This window comes from Maylandia zebra, linkage group LG1 (assembly GCF_041146795.1).
Source record: "Maylandia zebra isolate NMK-2024a linkage group LG1, Mzebra_GT3a, whole genome shotgun sequence".
Classification (NCBI taxonomy): domain Eukaryota; kingdom Metazoa; phylum Chordata; class Actinopteri; order Cichliformes; family Cichlidae; genus Maylandia; species Maylandia zebra.
In genome coordinates this window covers 3,682,871-3,705,964 of record NC_135167.1, presented here as the reverse complement: position 1 = coordinate 3,705,964, position 23,094 = coordinate 3,682,871, and the positions used below count along the sequence as shown (strand labels likewise).

General features: G+C 40.4%; 1 protein-coding gene across 1 annotated transcript; it reads left to right on the top strand.

The window, feature by feature from the left end:
• The first annotated feature begins 8,034 nt into the window (after nt 1-8,034).
• Nucleotides 8,035-23,003, top strand: galr1b (galanin receptor 1b). The gene is made up of 3 exons (XM_004539843.5): nt 8,035-8,850; nt 10,252-10,317; nt 21,553-23,003. The coding sequence occupies exons 1-3, from the start codon at nt 8,161-8,163 to the stop codon at nt 21,868-21,870; spliced, it is 1,074 nt and encodes a 357-aa protein (XP_004539900.1). The 5' UTR covers nt 8,035-8,160; the 3' UTR covers nt 21,871-23,003.
• The last annotated feature ends 91 nt before the right edge of the window (nt 23,004-23,094 follow it).

Below are 23,094 nucleotides of genomic sequence, written 5' to 3'. Positions count from 1 at the left end.
TGGCATTGTCCATAATGTCCAGCAGTTTCTTTAATGTCCTTTTCTCTGCCACTGTCACCAGAGTGTCCAGCTTCATGCCGACCACAGAGCTAGCCTTCCTGATCAGTTTCTCCAGCCTGGATGAGTCCTTCTTTGCTGTGCTGCTCCCCCAGCACACCACAGCATAGAAAAGTACTCCAGCAACCACCGACTGGTAAAACATCCTCAGGAGCTTCCTGCAGATGTTAAAAGACCTCAGCCTCCTGAGGAAGTACAGTCGGCTTTGGGCTTTTTTATACAGGTGCTCTGTGTTGCATGACCAGTCCAGTTTATTGTCCACCCACAGCCCGAGGTACTTGTACTTGTTGACCACCTCCACCTCCTCCCCCTCTATCTGAACCGGCAGTGGACCTTCTCTGGACCTCCCGAAGTCCACAACCAGTTCCTTAGTCTTTGAGGTGTTGAGTTGCAGGTGGTTTGTGTGACTCCATGCGACAAAGTTCCTCACCAGACTTCTGTACTCCTCTTCCTGATCATCCCAGATACACCCCATGATGGCTGTGTCGTCTGCAAACTTCTGAATGTGGCATAATTCAGAGTTGTAGCAGAAGTCAGAGGTGTACAGGGTGAAGAGAAGAGGGGACAGCACAGTTCCCTGTGGTGCTCCTGTGCTGCTGACCACTGTGTCAGACGTGATCAGCAGCACAGGAGCACCACAGGGAACTGCGCCTTCTAATTATACTGCTGAAGGGAAGCATGGATAATGTAAACAGAATTGCTTATTCGCTGCTGCTTTTAAATTAAAATTGATTAGGTAGTAGAAGAGATTTAAAGAGTGTAGCTGCTTTGTGTATGCCCATCTTCAGTTAAACTGTAGTCACATGCTGACCTCCTGACATATGTGGAGCTCTTAACGATGGAAAAGTCTGTCTTTAAGCCCTAGTCTAGTAGAAATCGCTCATATTCTGAGTCCTCTCTGAAGGGGTGTGAAGCAACAGGGTGTTGGCTTTCGGCTGTCGATGGTCCTGAAAATGAAAGCATCCACTGCCTGTTTTATTAGGAAAGTTATTATTATTTATTGATTTACTCATTCACAGCTGAAAAGGTACTCCAAAGTGAGCAGAGCTTAAAAACCAAAGGTAACATCACGCTCAAATGTTGCACACTATATCTTTATTAAATGTTTCCAGGAAATACACATGGCCGGACTGCTTCTGAGAATCCTGCCTGATCAATAATGATTATATTTGAAGTGGATAACAAATGGTGGCCGGGGGCTGGGGGGGCTTGTTTAAGCTCTTCTTTGTGCAGAGATGAAAATAAAATGTCAGAGTCAATCTGTAGATTTGTTGTTGGCTTGTTTTAACCGGAGTCAAATAAACAGATGATTCAGTTCAGACCGCAGGTCATCAGGGACTCAGCCTCTGTTTCCATGGTAACTGGTCTCCAGCTCTTGATGCTGACTGTAAGCAGGGGCCTACAGCACATTACCTATATGATTCATTTTGATTTCAGCATTATAAGACCTGTGATTTGTGTTTTCCCCAGTTTGCTGCTGCAGGCGTGAAGCTGCTGCGGCTCCTCTGATTGACTTCGTGACGTGAGAACAACATCAGAGTGAAGATAATGAAAGCTGGCAGGGGAAATGGCCCAAATCAGCGGTGTTCCTGCACTCAGAAAAAAAAAAGAATTTCATGTTTTAATTCAGCAATGAAAGCTCTGAAAGTTTTACAGCATCAGAAAAGCAGAGTGTGGTAACAGAACAGCAAAAGAACAAACAAAACAAAAAAAAGATTTCATGTTTTAAACGGTAAAGACTAACAGAAGCGCCGGATTTTACTTTTATGTACCCCTCATTCTAGTAAAAACAGTCAAAGCTTGGACACATTGTGTTTGTTGGAGTCCTGGAACATGCAGCATTCAGAGACTGAACCAGTGCCGAGGCTGGTACTGGTTCCTGCTGCCATTTAAATGCTGTTGCTCTACTTCGCGCTGCCCCTTCAAAGGAGGAGACTGCTGCTGTGTTTTTGTCTCCACTGACGAATGGCGATGCCTGAAAAGACGCCTAATCTGTCAAATTTAATTTGCAAATGCAGCATATTATTAATATTCATCTGATGCTGCAGCCACCAGCATGGCTCTGTTTTATATTTCAGAAAGTCCAATCAACAACAGCTCCTGAACAGTCAGTGGTATCTAAAGAGATTTTAAAATTCTTTCTTCCTGTCTCACAGGCAGCAGGCTCTGCAGGAGCAGCGTCTCTCCAGGCCCCATCATTTGTTCTTTTGAATTAATTAATTCTTAATGCATGCAAAAATTTGGTTAATCACATTATGTTTCTTTTGAAATCCTATCCTTTCAGTTGTTGTACAGCGGCTTGAACAAGAATTTTCCTCCTTCTTGATTTATTAGTGTTTTACATATTTGTCATACTTGCATGCTTCAGATCAAACAAATTCTAACGTTAATCAAAGATAACCTGAGTAAATACAAAATGTAGGTTTGAAGAAATCTATTTCATTTATTAAGGATTTTTTTTTACCAAACCTAGCTGGCCCTGTGCGAAAGTCACTGCCCCCTTATACCTAATAAGTGGTTGGCAACAAAAACTGCAACCAGACATGTGTGATAACTGGCACTGAGTCTTACACATTGCTGGTGAGGAATTTTGGCCCACTCTTCCTTGCAAATTGTTTAAATCCAGCCACACTGGAGGGATTTCAAGTATGAACGGCCTATTTAAGGCCAAAGCATCTAAAATGGTTCGGAGTCAGACTTTGACTAGGCCTCTCCAAAATCACAGGTGGACGTGCTGGTGTGTTTTGGGTCCGATGAAAAACCCAAGTGCACTTGAGCCAGACCTTCTCTGACGTTTTGAGGAGAGAGAACAGAATTCATGATTCCATCAGCTAGAGCAAGTGTCCAGGTCCTAAAGCAGCAAAGCAGTACCAGACCATCATGCTACCACCACCAAGTTTGACTGGTGGTATTATGGGTATGTTTATGAAATGCTGGATGTGTTTTTATGTGTGATTTGAACTCAAAAGGTTCAGCTTTTGTCACATCAGTCCAAATATTTTCCAAACTTGGAGATTTTTAAGATGTTTTTTGGCAAATGTGAGACAAACCTTTGTGTTCTTTTTTGTGAACAGTGTTCTTTTTTTTTACCAGGCTCTTTCTTATTGTTGAATCATGACCTCTGACCTTAACTGAGGCAAGTGAGGGCTGCAGTATTTTAGATGCGGTTCTGAGTTTTGTGACCTCCTGAATGAGTCGTTGATTTGCTCTTGGTGTAATTTTGGGAGGCTAGCTACTCGGGAATAAGTTCATCACTGTTACAAGTTTTCAACACTTTTTGATGATCAGATTGTTCAGAATGAACAACGGGCTGTGAGGTCAGTTCCTTGACATGATCCAGGAACTGACCTCACAGCCCGTTGTTCATTCGGTGGGCTGGTTTCCGATGTTGTGCAAATGTCCTGTTTATAAGGCTGGGGAAAGCTGCGGTCAGCTGAGAACAAAGAAGTCACTTGGATGAGTGACGAAACGTTTCTGCCACTGAAAACGCTGCGTCCAGATGAACAGAATCAACCTTTGGGGTCTTCACCATGGCTCACTGGAGTCTCACAGCCTTAGAAATGGCTTCGTAACCCTTTCCAGGCTGATAGATGTCACTGACTTTCTTTCTCAGTTGTTCTCGAGCTTCTTTAGATCAAGGAATGATGTTTCTTTTTGAGATCTTTTAACCTACAAAAATCAAAAGCTCTAAGATATCAGGACAAGGGTAAATTTTTTTTTCATTCACATAATATGTTCATATGTTTGCATCTAATTATTTTGCTTACTCCAAGATATCAGTGCATTTATGATATGTTTACTTTCTTCATATGTGGTTTGTTTGTTGCACAGTGGTGTGAGTTATCTTTGAGGGAGCTGAGCTCACAGCTGGCTGCTTAGTTGAACTAATTTCTGAGTTATTGCATCTTTTTCTTCTTCTTCTTCCTTTGGGGGTATTCAAAAGTAAGGACACTAGTGTCATAATAAGCTGCAGAGAGGACCCAGCAGGCTGGTTGAACAATAATACGTAAGCTTTTTATTAACTAAAAACTAGAATTCCCAGAAGGCAATAAAAACAGGAATCCTAGAAAGGTTTGACGTAACAAGGGAGAAACAAGAGTAAGATACGTCAAGAACAAGCAGATAAATGTGCACACAAATGCACAGACAAACACAGACAAACACACCACTACCACCTCTCACTCACAGTCATGTTATTAAATGTCTGATGCCATAAATCAGACAGGAAATGAACCCTGTCATTGGTAAACATGTTGTCTGATCACCTTCTGCTTTGTTGATTACGTCAGGTTTTAATCACATTTACTCTCCATGAGAGTGCTATCAGCTGCACGAAGAGAAAAATATAGTTATCAAGTGGAAAAAGCATCAGTGCATCTGCCCATCTCAGACTCCCAGTGACTGTCAGTCTGTCTGTGGCCTTCTCGGCCTTCAGCTCACTCATTACTACTGACAATACGTTTTTTAACTGGGTTGAAAATACACAATTTGATTGTTATTAAAGTTATTCCATTTCCTACAAATGTTTCCTATAATTGTATGTATCTCTGACAGATGAATAAAATTCTGTTTCCAGCAGCAGGATGGAGTGCATGGCCCTGACTCTGAATGAGCTACACTGATGATGTGATGTTTAACAGGTCCTGCCTGAAGGTTGCAGGTTTGTTGGAAATACAAAAAAAAGAAGTGTGTGTGTGTGTGTGTGTGTGTGTGTGTGTGTCTGTGTGTGTGTGTGTGTGTACACACTGGTCCTTTTTAATTACATGAACAATAATAATATTAATCATGGTGGCGCTTTCAGGCTCAGCTGGGTGAGCTGCTGCTTAAATTAATCTGTTATGCTAGCGCTGCCTCTCCCCGGTCTGTCACCTGTGACATGCGTCAACTTTATCAGGAAAGCATTACAGCTCTGCAGCAACTTCTCAAAGCTTCCACATTTTCAGTTTTAATTAGTGGAACAGCGACTCCAGGAAGTGGGATTTGCTGAATTTTAAAGCCCAGTTCATAAGTGATAGGCTCATTTAAATAAAACCAATTTTCCACTGCACACAAATGACACGTGATTTTTGATTTCATGTTACAGATTCAAGTTTATTTAGCAGTTGCTGCAAAGTCACAACAAACAGGAGAAACATTTTCACCACACATTAGAACAGTTGATTATGACTGCAGAATATTTGTATTAGCAATTTTAGTAGCATTATTCTTTAAAACTAGCTGAACAAATTATGAATGAGCTCTTTTTAGTGTCAAAGAAACATGAGGGGTACTTCCCAAAGTGGGACCTGCACAGGTCCACATGTCCTCCTGAGTCATGCTGCTCACTGCGATAGCCAAAGATATGCTAAACTACTCTGAACCGAATAATTAATCTAAGCTTGCACTGCAAGAACTAATCTGGGGTATGTGTGTCGAAGGTTTTCATTATGAAATTGTATGAATTAATGTAAGTTATAGTTGAAGCACAGAATTCAGCTGAAGCTCACAGTGACTTTACTGGGCAGGCCTATCCTTAACCATAATTCGTAACCTATGAAAACACTTAGTTATATTTAGAGTGCACACTTTTAATTAAAGGTCCTGGTCTGTTAACCTACTTTCTTATTTTGTCTTAACTTCTTGCTCTTGTTTTCTTTGCACTGGGGGGTACAGCTGCTGAGGGAGTGAAAGGAGCAGATCGGTACTGGCTGTTAAATACATGAAGTTATGAATGGATTGTACCAATTTTTGCGATATCATGGGTGGAAGAGATGATGAAACTAGTTACTTTAAATATGTTGTTCATATCATTTGACTTAGTTATTTAGATATTTTGGGTTTGATAACCATTAAGTGAAAGTAATAATTGAAAAGTAAGTTATTTTATTTCGTTTTTTGTAATCAGGTCATGTATTAGTGCGTGTCACCAATACGTGCTCAAGTTTATCTGATCAACACGTATTCAAGCTCCCATTCTTCTCTTGGATGTTAGGTGAGTTTATCTGAGCAGTTAGTTTATTACTCAGTTATATGTTAGCACTACAACGTAAGTTTTGTTTTGTTTATCTCCTTTAAAAGCTCCACCAAAACCAAAAATCTGACTTTTTTTGTTTAATTATTTTACATTTTCTGTAAAAAATTTTTTTTTAAACTACATGACTTTCCTCATGCTTGACCAGCTCAAGTAACAGTGACTGACTGATGTTGCACAACATTAAATTAAGTAAAGTTTTGTCCAAATATAATCTTATAAGCTGTATAAAAGTATAAGTATGAAAGCATAAAAAAAACCTTAATTACACAACAATATCTGTGTTCATTTAACATAAACAGCACTAGCGAGGCTGGTAAATATAAAATGGTAACTGACCCATTCAGAGCACCAGGTAGCAGAAACCAAACAGGTCCAAAAGTAATGAGGCAATGCGAGAGGAAGTGATATGTTGATTCATAAACGTGTAGTTTATTATACTAGGAAAAAATATTAGGAACACTTTTCAATATGCAGTGAACCACCTCCTACTGCAACTTTAATGAGCATAAAAGAACAAAACTGGAATCTGTGCTGTTGTTTTGGGTTTCATTAGACTGCGTATGTGTTCTTAATAAAGTGGTTGGTTTAAAATATGGATTATTAACAGGCCACGGCTCCTACTTAGTTCTCCACAGCATCCTGAGCACAGGTGTGTTGCTCTGAAGCAGAACAGTACTTTTTCTCAGGCTTCTTGGTTCAGTAAAGACTGCAGGTTGAGAAGCACTCGTAGAAAATGTGTGATGTAATGTGTGATAATGTTATCTCACCAGATAAAACATAATCTGTGCGTGCAATGATCCACAGTTAGACTTATCAGCACGAGAGGATTTTAGTGTAACCGAGTTTAAAAGTTTAAAAGTGATCAGATATAGTCCGATTTTAGACTCACAGAAACTTTATCTTCGTTTTTTAAACTAAATATTGACGTGAATGAAACGCTGTGGTGACTCATAGCAGACAGTAAAAGCTCAGCGTGTACGAAGTGCCATCGAAATCAATCGAACTTGAGACACGCCTCGAAACTTCTGAACGGGAAATGGCAAACAAATTGCTCAACAAAATAAAAGCCTCGTTGGTCAAGACAGCTGGGAGCGACACAGAAAGTTTTGAGGAGGAGAAACATCACGAAACCCAGGTCACTGATATTCTGTTAGTTATTAGGAGAGAAAAACAGATACGAATAAATAAAAAAGCACTTTAAACCTATCAAAGAACATAAACAGAATCTATATTGTATAAACATGAGTTGATACAAAAATGGACAAAAAATAATGAGGAAAAAGCACAAAATATCAAACCAACTCTTAGTAGTTCAGCTTCATTCCTGCTCATTTTTGCAAAAGGTCGAACTCTTACACTCCACACTCATAGCGTTTAACTATATAAAGTGACCAGAAACCTATTATACAAGAATATACAGTGACAACAACAAATGCCATGCACTTTAGTCTCTATATCACAACATGTTAAAAAGTGGCATTATCTCTGGGACACAAATCTTTAAAAATATGCATCTGATGTAAATAATAACAGGTCCATAGTTTTTGTTTTAAAAAGTATTGTTTGAGTTTCATAAAATGTTTGCACACACACTGCATTGGAGCTTTTTTATTTTTTTATTTGCATTACTCCCTAAAAAGTGAACTTTTTGTTTTATAAATAATTTCAATTAACTAAATATCTCCTGAGCTTTTAAAGGAATCTGTTGACATCTTTAAGATGTAAAATTTCACCTGCTTTTTGTGCCTTCACTCTAATACTGTTTTATGTGCTCTGGTTCTCAGTGACGTTTTGTTTTGTTCTTTCTCAAGATGAAATGAAGATGCTTTGTTCACTGCTGAACATCTAGGTTCTTTATTAGCACGAATAAAAGTAAGAAATAGAGGACTACCTTTTGAATAACATGGCTTTACTTTGAAGTCCCCGGACAGGAAACAGCCTTCAACGTTTCCCTAAACTTGCAGTGTTTCCAGGAGTCCTCAGAGTCTCAGAGCTGACTCCGCTGCTGGAGGTGTTTGATCGGGATCATGGAGCTGGTCTTTCTGTCAGCCTGTCCCTCTCTGCACCTCTAACCCTCCAGCTGCCCCACTATGGCGCTCCCGGTAAACGACTCCTGCTCCGTGCCTGACCTCCCCGAGTTCAATCGGTCAGAGGACGACGGACACACACCGGAGTCGGTGATTGTGCCGGTGGTGTTCGGGATCATTTTCGTGTTGGGGGTGGTGGGGAACATTTTAGTGCTAGTAGTGATAGGGAAGGTGGGGTACAGCGCAGGTGGGGGAGGCGGCGGTGGAAGTGGAGGAGGAGTTGGGAGGCGCTCGCTTAGCCCGACCAACATCTTCATCCTGAACCTGAGCGTGGCGGACCTCGGCTTCCTGCTCTTCTGCGTGCCCTTCCAAGCCACCATTTACACTCTGCCGGAGTGGGTGTTCGGGGCCTTCCTCTGTACGTTTGTACACTACATCTTCACCGTCAACATGCTTGTGAGCATCTTCACGCTCGTGGCCATGTCCGTGGACCGCTACATTGCCGTGGTGCGCTCCAACAAATCTCTGAGCGTCCGGAGCCCAAGGAACGCACTGGCAGGGCTGTGCGTCATCTGGACGATGTCTCTGGTGTGCTCGGTGCCGGTGGCCAAGCACCAGGGCCTCATTAGCTACCACAACGGAACTTTCTGCTGGGAGGACTGGGCCGGAGCCTCCAAAAACGCCTACAAAGTGACCCTCCTGGTGTTGGGGTACCTGCTACCGCTGCTCCTCATCAGCTGCTGTTACACTAAGGTCAGTTCAAAATAGGAGGCATTTAACGGGGTAATGTTTGACTCCCAGCTGCAGTAAAACAGGCATTAAGAACAGAGCAGAAGGTCCAAAGGCCGTGCACAAAGTCCTGCAGATCATAAAAGCTGTGCGTAAAAACGCGCGTGAGGCGCGCACTCACCAGCACCGGTGTGGCGCTTCAGAATAAAACCAATTCAATAGGTCAGCTTAATGTGGGTCACATGTGATAAACCGATATGACCAAACTATGATAACATCATACAAAATACCCAGCTGAAGTTTCAGAATAAACGCACCAGACGCAGGTAAGAAGCTTTTGCTTCATCGTAATGATTATCGAGACATTTCCCAGAGGTTAAATATTCGTTTCCCCAACTGTTTTATTTAAATGAAACTTAACATCAAATATGGTTCATTTTCTTTAAACCAGGCAGTAAAAACATCAGCATCCTAGACCCCTGATAACCGGTTTAATATCCATCCTCTGCATTTAAATTTATGATCAGACTGTCAGAGATCTGTGAGCGTCAAAGCTGATCTGTTATAAGTCAGTCATAAATAACCGTTCAGCGATACCTGTAGCAGTTATTATCAGTTTATGTGTAAAATATTTTCTGATTCATTCATTAATTGCTTTAAAACGCAATTAATCACATTTTCTGCTAATAAAAGTCTGGAATCCAGCCAAAGAAAAATCTCTGAACACGTTTGCACTGTTTAATAAACAAATAATACAAAAATATTAATTTTACATATAAATTCAGTTCTGATGGGTTAACCATTTGCTCTCACTTATTTAATAAACAAACAAAACTTACAAAATAATAAGTATTAAATGAGTACAAGTCCGTCCTTCCATCAGCTTATCCCCTTCAGGTTCACAGGGGGGCTGGAACCAATCCCAGCTTGCCACTGGAATGTGAAAAATGTATTTATTTTATTGGCGAAGTGCTTTTAATACCTACAGATTGTTGACTTGAACTACACATTGATTAGATTAAACAGATTTAAAATGAACATTTCTGTTGCTTCCTGAAAGTGGCTGTAATTCGGTTACCAGGGAACTAATTAATAAATAAATTCACAATAAATTCCAGGTTCATTTATTTGGATTTTTTTCACGGTTAAAGTCACTTATCAGATAAAAGTGTCAAGCTGAAGTAGCACAGAGTCAGTTTGTGTTTATGTAACAGCCGACTGTCACAATAAAAGTCCTCTGGTGTGGCCTGTGACTTCCTCCAGCGGGCATCTAACTGTGTAACTTTAACCTTCAGCTGCTGATATGAGTACAAGTTGACCAAGTTGATGCATTTGCTGTTTACAGACCAGTTGATCCGTTTTTGATAAATCATTAAGAAGTATTTCCTTCAAAATTAATCTGTCTGCTCTACTTTTTCTCTCCAGATTTTATTTCATCTCCATAAAAAAATGAAGAACATGTCCAAGAAGTCTGAGCGCTCCAAAAAAAAAGTAAGGGTCTCCTCTTCCTTCTGTGCTGCGCTGCATGCAGGGAGACCAAGCATACGATTACCTTCTGTGGAAGAATCACTCAGTTGTAAATGCATTACACATGGCTCGTGAATTAAAAAGGCTGCAGGTGTTCCAGCTTTTATTTTTAATGAGTTGTTGGAAAGACAGCTTGCTGTTTCCTGTAAGTAAACTTTCATCCAAACTGGTAGGGACTATGGGTCTGGTACTGGTACAGCAGCAAGCCAGTGCACAGTATTATCAAACCATACAGGAAAAAGAGAGAGTCAAAACTGAAAACGAGCACCAGCGGGCTGTTTGAACACTGTTACTGTTACGATGAAGAGATGCTGAGGAGGATTCCCTGTAACAGGATGATTGGCAGCTGTATTAACTGTAAGAAATGAGTTATTTTATATGAAACTTTTGGCTGCCAGGCTATGTTTTTTTTCTCCCAGAATATAAACAGGTTCTTTAATTTAAAAAAAAAGGAAACAGGTTCATTATGAAGAACTGGCTCATCTTAAAAGGTTTTGCCTGAAAAAGAAACTTATGAGCTCCTCTAAAACAATAGCAGCTGGCACTGAAGGTGGTCTTTTCTTCTTGGCGCTGTCCTCTCTGTCTTCTTTCTCTGTGAGCCACATGGAGAGAACAGTTACGTTTAAAGGAGAGATAAGAAAAGGAGCGTTAGCAGAGCTTGAACGTTGATCTGTTTTTCTTACAGGAAACACAGCTCAGTTCGGGAGATAAAGAAGCTGTAACAGGGATGACGTGGAGAGGGTAGTTTTAAAAAAAACTAATAAGAAAAAAGTGGTGCCTACCTGAATGCACATGCAGCCATCTTGTTTTATCAGCAAATATTTTTTTGTTTTTGCATATATTTTGTTTTTTAGAAATGCATATGCTTATAACTCTGGTGCTTAGCATATAGAAGTGATTCACAAACTAGAATGTTTAGTGGTAAAAAGAAACCGCATTCATTTGAAATGTGGGGAAACGTTGCCCATCTCGAGCATCTCTTCTGGAGCATGTTGCCGCCGTGTTTGCATGGGTTCTCTAGCTTTTTATCTTCTCTACAATAAGTTGTAATCCTTAATTGAAACAGCATCTGAGTTGTTAGAGCAAAGAGTCTGGTGTAAGACAGCACCTGTTTCTTTTAGGTCTGGTGGACCTCCCCCATGGCATTTCATACTACGCCAAAATAAATAAGTAATAGATAAACAATAAAATATCAGAAAATTTGTGTTTTTTCACTATGTACCATAAAAACGGATAATTTTCACGGTAACAAAAAGCAAAACAAAATACATATTCTGCCAGTTAAAAAATGTCTGATTTTGGATTACGGGACGGTCTGCGTAATGTGCTAATAGAACTGTTTCTGTAATTTTACACATTTATTTCTTAGAATTTAAGCCCAAATCAAATCAGCATTTCTTTATAGAAAAAAAGAGATGTCTTTTTGAAATTGGACTTCTTTCCCTTGTATTAGAATATCAAACTGATTACATCTGTACTTGAACATCAGTTTTCTGTCACGCTGAGGAACTCTGAATGTCTTTTCTCTTTGCTGGGGGTGGGCCAGTTAGCGTCTTTACCAGGCATGGCTCTATGAGGGGGCTATGTCTCCTTTTTCAGATTGCCGACACTTTGCTTTCAGAGACCCTGCCAGGGGCATTTGTCACCAGCAATACTGATCTTGGGATTAATTGAGCAAGGACACCCCCATCACACCATGATAAGGGTGGAGAGGTATTTGAAACTAATGAAGTTGATTTTTGTTATTCTATTTAAAATGTATGCTTTGGTCTGCATAATATGGAACCTCAGGTTTAAAGCCACTGAGGGAACAAGAAAAAATCAATATAATATGATTAAACATCACCATCACAGTCAAACCTGTTCAGCCAGCAGCTCAGTTGTGTTAGCTCACCTGCCCCATCATGTAGGTCATAGTATGCCCAGAGTGTGACAGCTGTGGAGCAGTAGAAGTTCAACATGACAGGTGTGGGCGACAAGCCTCAAAGATTGAGTTACTTGGTCCTAGCTGGCAGGCGACAGTGTGCAGATCTCCCGTACCAACAGATCAGAGAGACATTAGCTACAGGCAATTTACAACAAAGTATCTGCTGTTTCTCGGGTCAGTGGAGCAGGAATAAACGCTACTGGGTAAATATTTAGACAACAGGACTAAGAATAGAGGAGATTCCCACAAAGTCTGAAGAGGAGAGAAATGTTGGGCCTTCATTCACACCAGTTCCATCCTCTGTGGAAACAAGAGACACCATAACACTGATAACAATTATGTAAGCGCTCACGTCAGATTGATGTTTCAGTGTCACGGAAACACCAGCCAGCTGAGTTCTTTGTGAGGACATACTGCTGTATATATAAATATATCCCAGCTCGCCCTGTGGACGGTCTTTATCCTTCAAGCTCGGATCCACCAGACCCAAGTCAACCAGAGGACTCGGGCCTTGAGGGTCCTGGGCTGTATCGTTCCCAGGACTGCGCTCTTCTGGACAGATTCCTTGGATGACGTTTCTGGGATCTGCTGGAGTCAACAGCCTAGTTTGAGGGTCACTGCCCCGAGTGCTCAGATCAGACCATTTTTTGCCATCACCCTCCACATCTCTCAAGCTCCTTTCTCAGTCCTTGGTACTTCTTGAACTTTTCACGTTCCTTCTTCCTGATGTTGTTATCCTGTCTTCCTCTGCTTGTCCACCACTATGTCCAACTGGTTAGCCCTCACCAGTTTGTCCCTCTGTATCTGGAAGTCCCACAGGATCTTGCCTTGGTCATTCTCAACAACCCAAGGATCACCTGCAGGGCGTAGGTCAGGGGTGGGCAATTCCAGGCCTCGAGGGCCGGTGTCCTGCAGGTTTTAGATCTCACCTTGGGTCAGCACACCTGAATCACATGATTAGTTCGATACCAGGCCTCTGGAGAACTTCAGGACATGTTGAGGAGCTAATTTAGCCATTTAAATCAGGTGTGTTGGTTCAAGGACACATATAAAACCTGCAAGGACACCGGCCCTCAAGGCCTGGAGTTGCCCACCCCTGGCGTAGGTGTTGATTGCCTGGGTCGTGTTCTTCCTCTACAGCTCACTCCTCAGAAGTTGCATTATTCTCTGCAGGATTTTGGTGGGTGTGACTTTCCTTGTGGCCTCTTCATGGTCTTCATTTTCCTATTCCCAGGCACTTGCAGCTGCCCTCGATGTCTGTACACAGCAAATCCAGCATGTCCAAATTAACACTGTCGGATTTGATTTCAACACTATTAAAGTGTCTATATGGGTCCACACCAGAGAGTGTTAATTTAACTCTTTTTGGAGAGTTGGTACGTTAACTCTAATTTAGTGTTAAACACCAAATCTGTCTGGAGTTGATAATTTAACACTTGGTGTTAAGAGTTTATATATTAACTCTCAAAGAGTATTTTAGTTTAACTACGTAAGAGTTATCTTCTAATTCATTCTAAAAAGTGGGAATTTTCCTGTTCTGAACTTCTAGACATTTCTTTTGGAAATAAACATTTACTAAAAAGATGCAATGGTTTTTGAAAAACATTTATTCTGAACTGTGCACCACAATTTCAAAACATTTTCTGAAAGATGTAACAGTGTACATGTTCTCACTTTCATTAGAATTTTGTTTATCAAAAGGTCTGACATGGTAAATGCAAATAACAGCATTCTCATCACTTATTTCTTCAATACAATATGCATGTCCTTCATTCATCACTTTGTGGAACTTCAGCGCACTTCTGCTCTCCCCCATATTCCATCTTCACAAGCATATCCTGTGTGGAGATTGAATAAAAATTAGTTGACACTAATTAATGGCACAAATAATCCAGTAAACAATTGCAGCACAGTAAAAAAAAAAAAAGGAATCCTCTTTGAGTCATTACTTGTGTAAAGTATTTTCCCAAAAGACAAAGACACAGGCAACAGGTAATACTGAACTAAATGTAAAACCTCAACCTTTTTCATTTTTACCTAAACCGTGTGCACAAAACTCTGGAGGGATCTATGCTAACGTAGAATCCAGTCAGGACGCCTGCTACTGCTGTTTGCTCGTTTGTTTGTTTGTTTTTATGGGCGATCGTTTTCAGGCTTCAAGTAGCACCATTATACCAACATTTCACATTCTACACATTGTTTTAGGTGTATTTGACCAAAAGTTTGACTGAAAATTCACATGCAAGCTTTTTTTCAAGGCTGTGGTATTTGCCCGCAAACAATACCTTTCAGCTAGCTAAAACAGAATATTATGCTATCAGCGAGCAACATGGCTAATGCCTTTCACACAGCTTTGTCTCAACTCCAAAGAGCCACAGAAGTAAAAGTTAATAATAATAATTGAAACAATCTTTGGAAAAAGTGACTTACCAAGCATGGCAAACAACTCAAATATGTAGAGCAAAATGTTCTGAAACGGCTTCACTTCAGCTTCGATTGGAGCCGTGCTGGGGGCGGAGTCTGTGAATTTACTCTGTTGGTGTCATAGCCCCTGTAGGAGTTCAGAGTTAAGAGGTCAAGAGTTAATGTTTCCATTGTAACACCTCCAGATTTGACAGAGAAACACTCATTTTTAACACTCGATTTTAACTACTATCATTTTACACCTCAGAGTTACATTAAAAGAATGTGACTCTGCTTAGAGTAAAATTAACTCTACTTTTGCAAGAAGACTATTAACACCAAAACATTTAACACTTTTGAATTTGCTGTGTAGTGTAAATTTCTGGTAGTGCAATCCCCTCAGTTCTGGCTACCTTCCTTCTCTCTGTTACCATCTGACTACACATCTGTAGTCCGAATGACATTCTGATGTGATTGCTGTACCTCCTTGTGGTGTGTATCAGTGAATTGATTTCTCGTTCATGTTGGGTTGCGTCCTCATCCCAGATGCTCTTAAAGTATTGCTCTGTCTCCAGCTGTAGTGGGGCTGTTCTCATACTGTTCCCCTACCTTGGATGGTTCAGTGGAGAACATCTGGTTTATTGTCCTAGATTCTATCTCTATGGTATACCAGAGGGATAGAAGCTTCTAAGGCCTCAGATATAGATAGCTTTCAGTACTACTTTTTAGGCACCCCTTAGAGAGGGGGTGCACAGTTGCCCCATCCATCCTCTCCAATGCCTGGGTCTGGCTCTTGGCTGGGTACTGAAGTTTGTCAATCTCTGCTCTCTGCATCTTTATGCATCGCCATGATCTCCGCAAGCATCTGGCCCAGCAGCTGGACCGGCTGTGCGGGCTGCGGGTCTGCCCGTGCACTGCTGGCTCTGGGTCCATTGTGTAACTGACCCATTTAAAAAAAAGGGCCATGGGTCATACTCGAACCCGGGCTTGCTACTCTCAGGCATGTGATATATGACCGTATGCTCATCTAACTGAGCTAAACCACAATTGGAGAAGGCATAGAGAGGGCTTAAGCTAACACATTAAACCGGAGATGGCCGCCGTGTATTAAATTTATTTCAACAAAGTAACTGATTACCACCTTTTTAAATGGTAAGTGTAACAGAATACAGTTACTCATATTTTGTATTTTAAATACATAACGCCGGTACATGTATTTCGTTACTCCCTAACACTGCACGCACACACACACACACACACACACACACACACACACACACACACACACACATATATATATACAATATGTGGTCAGAAATATGCAAAACACCCAAAATAGGCATAATTAAACCAAGAAATGTTTCATCAGTTCTTTCCTGTTACAATATTTGTGCAAGGTTTTATGCTGGTGTGACATGGTTAGATAACACACTTGATTAAAGTGTGAGAGCAGAAACATCATATGAATTCACACAAACAAGAAAGACAATAAAACCATGTAATAAAATATAACAACGCATCGTATGACTAAACAACACCTGTGAATTTATTATGTTTGAAATTAAATAAGGGGCTGGAAACTTGGCACCTTTCAGTGCTTTCCATCCGGACTACATTAGTTTGTTTGAATTTACAAATATTTGCATCAACTTATGAAATAAGAGGACCTGTGGAACAGAATCCATCCGTCCATCCTCTTCCGCTTGTCCGATTCAGGGTCGCGGGGGCGCTGGAGCCTATCCCAGCTGTCTTTGGGTACACACTGGACAGGTCACCAGTCTGTGCATTCACATTCACACCTATGGGCAATTTAGATGTGAACCCCACTAACTGCATTTCTTTGGACTGTGGGAGGAAGCCAGAGTACCAGAGAGACCTCCCGCAAACACGGGGAAAACATGCAACCTCCACACAGAAAGATCCTGACCTGATGGTGAACTCAGGGCCTTCTTGCTGTGAGGCAAGCATGCTGCAGTGGTTAGCACACCAAACAACCTTTTCAAAATATTTCTTGGAAAAGTCCTCAACTCCATATTAAGCAATCAGCTGAGATTTTCCATCTGGGCACTGTTTAGTGCAGTTTTGTCTGTCGGTGGCATTAGTGAGTCTGTTGCTCTTAACTTGCCAGGGTTACTGTTATAAAGAAAAACACATTAGTCCAACAGCTCTTTAAAATAGAATCCAGTGTGTCCATATTCAGACGCTGAGCATGCAGTGGACATGTGGCTCTGTACAACCTTTTAGAAAGGTCGTGGAATCTTTAATGCAGCTGAAAACAGAGAGATTGTTTCCATATAAACAGTATAATGTTTCAGCAGATGTTCGGGTTGAGTGCTGAGTCTCATCTCTTCACGTAAGACTGCAATAAAATTTTACGACGCAGATTTAGCTGCAAAAAACAATGATTTCAACACAAGAGTTCAAAAAACAAGAAGACCCGGCATGATTACTTTGGAACTGAGATCATCTCGGAGGACATGCTTTTTTCCATTTCCAGCCTCGCTGTCAGACACGCAGTCAGCTGTTATCTTCAGTCTCATACAATGAAACGCAGACGTCTCGGTCGCTGGTCAGTTTCATCTGCCCACAGTCCTGAGGATGAATAGTTTTATTGATCTTTGTGCAGTAAAGAGAGAAAAAACTAAATCGAATCAGTGTTCGCTGTGTGAACTTTTAAATCAACAACAGATCCCCACAGTACACCTTCATCAGTTGTCTCCTACTTCTTGTAAGGGTCTCGCAGCCTCTATGGAGTTACTCTGTCTCCATGTCTTCAAGAGATTTTCAGGTTTAGCGCTGGCTTTGATTCAGTGATATTCAAATCAGGACTCTGCTTGGTTTGTTGGGCTCAGATGCCTCCTGATGGTGATGGAGGAGAAGTTAAATATACGAGTGAATACATCTTGTAATGCTCAAATATAAAATTAGTTGATGTTTGAAGATGTTTGAAACCCAGGATTCAGCCGAGCACCGTCCTTCACCTGAGAGAAATTTTATTTTTGTGAGACTCAGTTGTGGAAAATGTAAAAGTGAGCGTAGCTGGATTGCTTTCAGCGCTCAGAGTCTGTTTGTACGTCTGAAGTGGACAGACTGTCATCTATCACCTGTCGGCCGCTCTGTTTGGATATATTATAAAGCCCTGCGTATTTTATCATTGTCCATCAGCTAACACACTCACCTGCTTTTGCATCAGACTAGTCTTAAACCCACAAAAGTCGCAAAGGCTCCACAGTTTTAGTCTTGGCTACATCAGCTTTGCTTGATTTACAGTTCAAAGTAATCCTTGAATGTTACAGTGGGCCTTAATTCAGGCTTTCAGGTCATCTTCTGTCTGAAAAAAGATGCTTTAGCTCCCTTTAACTGGTGCTTCTTTCAAACAAAAAAAAAGGAACAGCTGTGTGCCTGAGATGATCATATTAGAGATATCCGCCCTCATTGACAGCAGGTGGGAGTGGAAACAAAGCAGTCTGAAGCCTGAGCTTCTGGCTCTCAGGGAGTACTTTGGCCATGTTTGTTATGATCATCTTCAAATGTAATAGTATATATACAGTATGACAGACGTTAAAAACAAGCATAACAAATATTTTTGGGTCTCTCAGACAGAGATTACAACGTGAGAATATTTTAGGACATGTGGGAGTTTTTCTGGAGAGAAGATGACACTTTAACGAATGTTTGTTTTTTTGCAACTTGAAATTTGCAACATTTTCTGAAAGTGTAGCCATGTAAACATTAGTGGTGTGCTTTAGTTTGGAGGATGAATGAAGTGCTGTCTGTAACAGGATTAGACTTTGTGAGAGCAAACAAGAACAAAACAACCCTTTTATGGAAAAGAGCATGGAAACTGTGAACAGTCAGGACACTTGTAGAAATCAAGTGAAGTGAACATTTTCATGAGAGCATAATGAAAGAATCTTTGCAGACGGGATACTAAGTGAGTGTGAACACATTTTAAAAAAATCAGACATAACTGGGACAAAGCAGTGAGGACTTTTGGGAGAGCGAAAGCTTAATAAATGAGAGCTGAGAAGCTTTTGTTGCCGAGTTGAAGTGTGAAATGGCAGCTGCCTGTGTGGGAGAAGAGGCTTTTTAATTAGATTAAATATTGACATGAACTGAGTATGGATAAATGTGCGGTTCCAGGGTTGTGGGCGGAAATGTGATGTGCTGACTTTGGAAATGAGTCACGGTAAAAATATGACAACAAAAAAATAGGTTTGAAGCTGTTAAGACAAACACTGAACTCATATATATTTCAGGATGTAGTGTCTGGGGATGGGTTATTACTTTCTCTGTTATTACTTTCATTTTTTTAAAGTCAGTTCTTCATTGCCAAAGATTTACAAGAAATGCAGATATTCTTTGAGAACAGCTTGTTAAAGCTCCATCTATAATCAGGCCTATGTTCAGTTTCTGCTGTGAAGTATTTCAGCAGTAAAACAGCGACACACTGTTAAGTGATGTGTTTACCGAGTGCAGGTGAAGTGGAGCAGGATCGGTGTCTGCATTATTGGCCGAGTCTTTGAAGTCCAGACCTGCCTTCTGACAGTTAATAATTAATAGTTATCATCTCCTTGCCCCAAGTTTGGAGATTTTTATTTAAAAAAAACAAAGAAACAAACTTTTGTTTAGGATTTTTTGGTCGCTAGAAGATGCATTTACTGTCCAGTGATTGCCAAGACTTGCGATAGCTTACGGTTTTGTAATGTGGACCTTACACAGTTAATTCACACTTAACCCTGTGACCCTTGGAAACATCACGCGGTTTGAATCTTGCTTCTCAAAAAAGGACAAACTCTGATCTCCATTAGTTTCCAAGTGACTACAGTAACAAGAGATAACATAAAACATGAAAGGTAAAATAAATAGCCATTACCATCTTACGGGTAAAGTACAGATTAAGAAATAGTTCATGAAACAATATTTAGGTCTTTGGTATGTTTCAAAAAGATATTTTAAATAAACTATCACAGCTGAGGAAACTCAAAGTCCCAAAACAGACTGGGATGATAAGAGAAGGGCTGACGATGACTTAGCGGTCTAAAAAAGTACCGAAAAAAACTCTAGGCAGATAACTGTGACAAACACACAAAAACAGTCTGACAAAGAGTGATCGTGGACCACTGGAATATAAGCTGGGGAGCCAGCAGGATGAGTGGTGACAGGTGAGTTTGAGTGTAATGCGCTCATGATGATGCAGAGGGATATTTGATCTATCTTGGGTTACTTTTTCGCTGGTTATGGTCATATGGAGCCTAAATTTCTGTTTTATATTGTAACGTAGAGATCCTACGATAATACAGAGAAACCGCCAACAATCAGACAAGTTCTTGGTGACAGTTGGAAGGAAAAACTCCCTTTCACAGCACGTCTTTCATCCTGTCTTCCTTCTCTCACCCCAACCGGTCGCAGCAGATGGCCCCGCCCCTCCCTGAGCCTGGTTCTGCCGGAGGTTTCTTCCTGTTAAAAGGGAGTTTTTTCCTCCCACTGTCGCCAAAGTGCTTGCTCATAGGGGGTCATATGATTGTTGGGTTTTTTTCTCTGTATGCATTATTGTAGGGTCTACCTTACAATATAAAGCGCCTTGAGGCGACTGTTGTTGTGATTTGGTGCTGTGTAAATAAAATTGAACTGAATTGAATTTTAACAGGAAAAAACAGGCTCAGGGAGGTGCAGTTGGAGTGGTTATTGTTTGCTTTGCAATAATCGCACCAAAAATAAGATTTCTGAGAACTGAAAAGAATAAACTAAGAGAGAAAAGCTCTGTATTAAAATAAAGACAAAAATATGGAAAATAATGTGATTCTAGTGATTCACAGATATAATGGTAACATACTGTAGTTAATGAGCATTTAAAAGGGGACCAATTATTCTAATTTCTAGCACATTCATTCATTTATTCATGGACTCTGATAGATTTGCTTTTGTTATTTTATTTGCTGCCCTGCTCTTGCAGTTTATCATTCACTTTAAGTCAAAATTCCTCTGATTGGCTGCACCTCACAAAGGGTTTTGAACCACAGGTGAGTCAGCCTGCCGTGGTCACAGTCAGAGGCATGTGCCCGAGATGGCATTTTAACAATATTCTCCCTCTAGGACATCATGCAGATCCAATAGAAGAAAAACCTGTCTGAAAGTGAGTGTGCAGAGCAGTCTGAAGCCTGAGCTACAAGTGGCGGGTTGACGATGGCTGACTCCTCCAGTCCTCAAGTTGAAGCATCAATGGGAAAAATGCCAAACTCCAAATTACCGCTGATGGATCCATTGGAGTGTGTGATAATAAGAAAGTGCTGTCTGAATATTTGTGTAAATGGGTGAAGTGGCTTGTTATTGGCTCAGAGTAGAACAATGCTATATAAGTCCATTTACCTCCTGGCTTGCGGAGATTAGTTGTACATATTTTGGCCTCATCATTCAAATATTTTTCCATGTTTAATATGAACATCCGCCACTGAAAAAGTATATACAGAAAATAAGGAAAGAATAACAGGATTACTTTGAGTGGTGGCGGTGGTGGACTTTAGAGGATAATATTGAGGAATATTAATGGAGATTTGAGGAATCTTTGAGGAGTGTTTGGTCAATATTTGTCGGGCATATTTCTAAGTGTTTGGAAAGTGAATTCACATTGTTTATGGAGTTTTGGTTTAGTATGTGTGGGGAGCTCGGAGAGTATTTGTAAAGTGATTAGGGAGTGTTTGTGGACTATGTGGAGGGTTGGAGAAGTCACTGGCTGAGTGATGGTGATGGTGGAGCACTGGTGAAGTATTTAGACGTTTAGGAGATTACTGCCGGAGTATACAGGGGCGTGCTGATATACTGTACGACTACATCCTGTAGATTCACACATATGTTATCTCTCCCTGCAGACGGCTCAGACGGTCCTCCTGGTCGTCACTGTCTTCACTATCTGCTGGATGCCCCACCACATCATCGTCATGTGGGCGGAGTTCGGCACTTTCCCCCTGACCCAGGCGACCTATGTCTTCCGCCTCGTGTCCCACTGCCTGTCCTATGGAAACTCCTGTGTTAACCCCATCCTGTACGCCTTCCTGTCTGAGAACTTCCGCAAAGCTTGTCGCAAGGTCTTTACCTGCTACTTCCTGTACCCGCCGCCTCCCACAGAAAACGTGGTTCGTTTTCGCATGGAAAACTTCTCCACCACACACTCCACCACCAACATATGAAGGGCCAAGATAAATGACGCTCAGGGTGCTTATCTAGCAGTAAATGAGGGAAAGCTTTTTCTGAGTGGATCTGCTGCAGGCAGGTCACATGAAAATAAGACGGCACGTGATTGGAGGATTTATTCACAAGAAAACAAGAGACTCATCAGAAACTTGCAGAGCCTGCTGGACTGCTTTAAGTTTTGTGTAAAGATATTTCAGATATTGTTTTTAAGCTTTAAACTTAATATTAAAAAAACATTTTGTGATGTGTTGGTTTTTTTATCGAAAATTTTGAAACTTTCATACTTTTATGGTTTTTTTTGTTGTTGCTTTTTTTTTAAATAAGAAGAATTTTTTCAGACCATTAACGCAACCTGAAATCTTTCAGTTTGAAAATGTAAACTGTCATCATATCATACGGTATACAAACGAAATATACATAAACGTTTACATTTTTCATATTTTTATTCATTTTGTTTGGACTGACCGAGAGTCTAAAAGAAAGACATGCGAGTTTAAAGTAACCAGATCAGTTAAAAAATGTAATTATATTTAAAATATAATAAATAATTCTGCAATTTGTTTTTACAAAAATTAATTAATTACTTAAAAAAAACCTTTAAATCTGTATTTCAGTTTTAATGGTGTAAAATTATTTATCTATTTATAATAATTGTGCTGGTTCAGATTATAATTTCAGTTTTTTATAATTCAGTGTTTTTTATTCATTGGCAACCTTTTCGAACCTTTGAAAACATGAAATCTGAATATTTATCCCGATTCAAATGACATTTATAACATCTGGAGTTTGTTTGTGTCTCACGTTATGAAATTAGGTCTGATTCATTAAAAATGTATTAATAATTAATGAAGCTCGTTCAGCTTTGGTCCACAGTCAAACTTTGTGTTTCCTTTCTTTTAGGGGACAGAGAACAGAAATGACCATTTGGATGTGATGAATGTGTGTGCATGAAAGACAATAACACATGTTTATGGACAATTACTCCACATTAGCAACGTACTACCAATGATTTGACTTAACTAGGCAGTGAGCAAGGTCTGTATTTGATGATCTGTGTAATATTTATAGTGTGTGTAATCACAGGTGTTTGACCACAGTTTCTTTGTGTGTAAATAAAGTATGAACTGACTTCAACAAGCGTTGGACTCTCATGTCTATGTGAAGGGCATTGTCCGACATTTAGTGCCAGTATATGTGCAGAGCGAAGAAGAAAAGAAGAA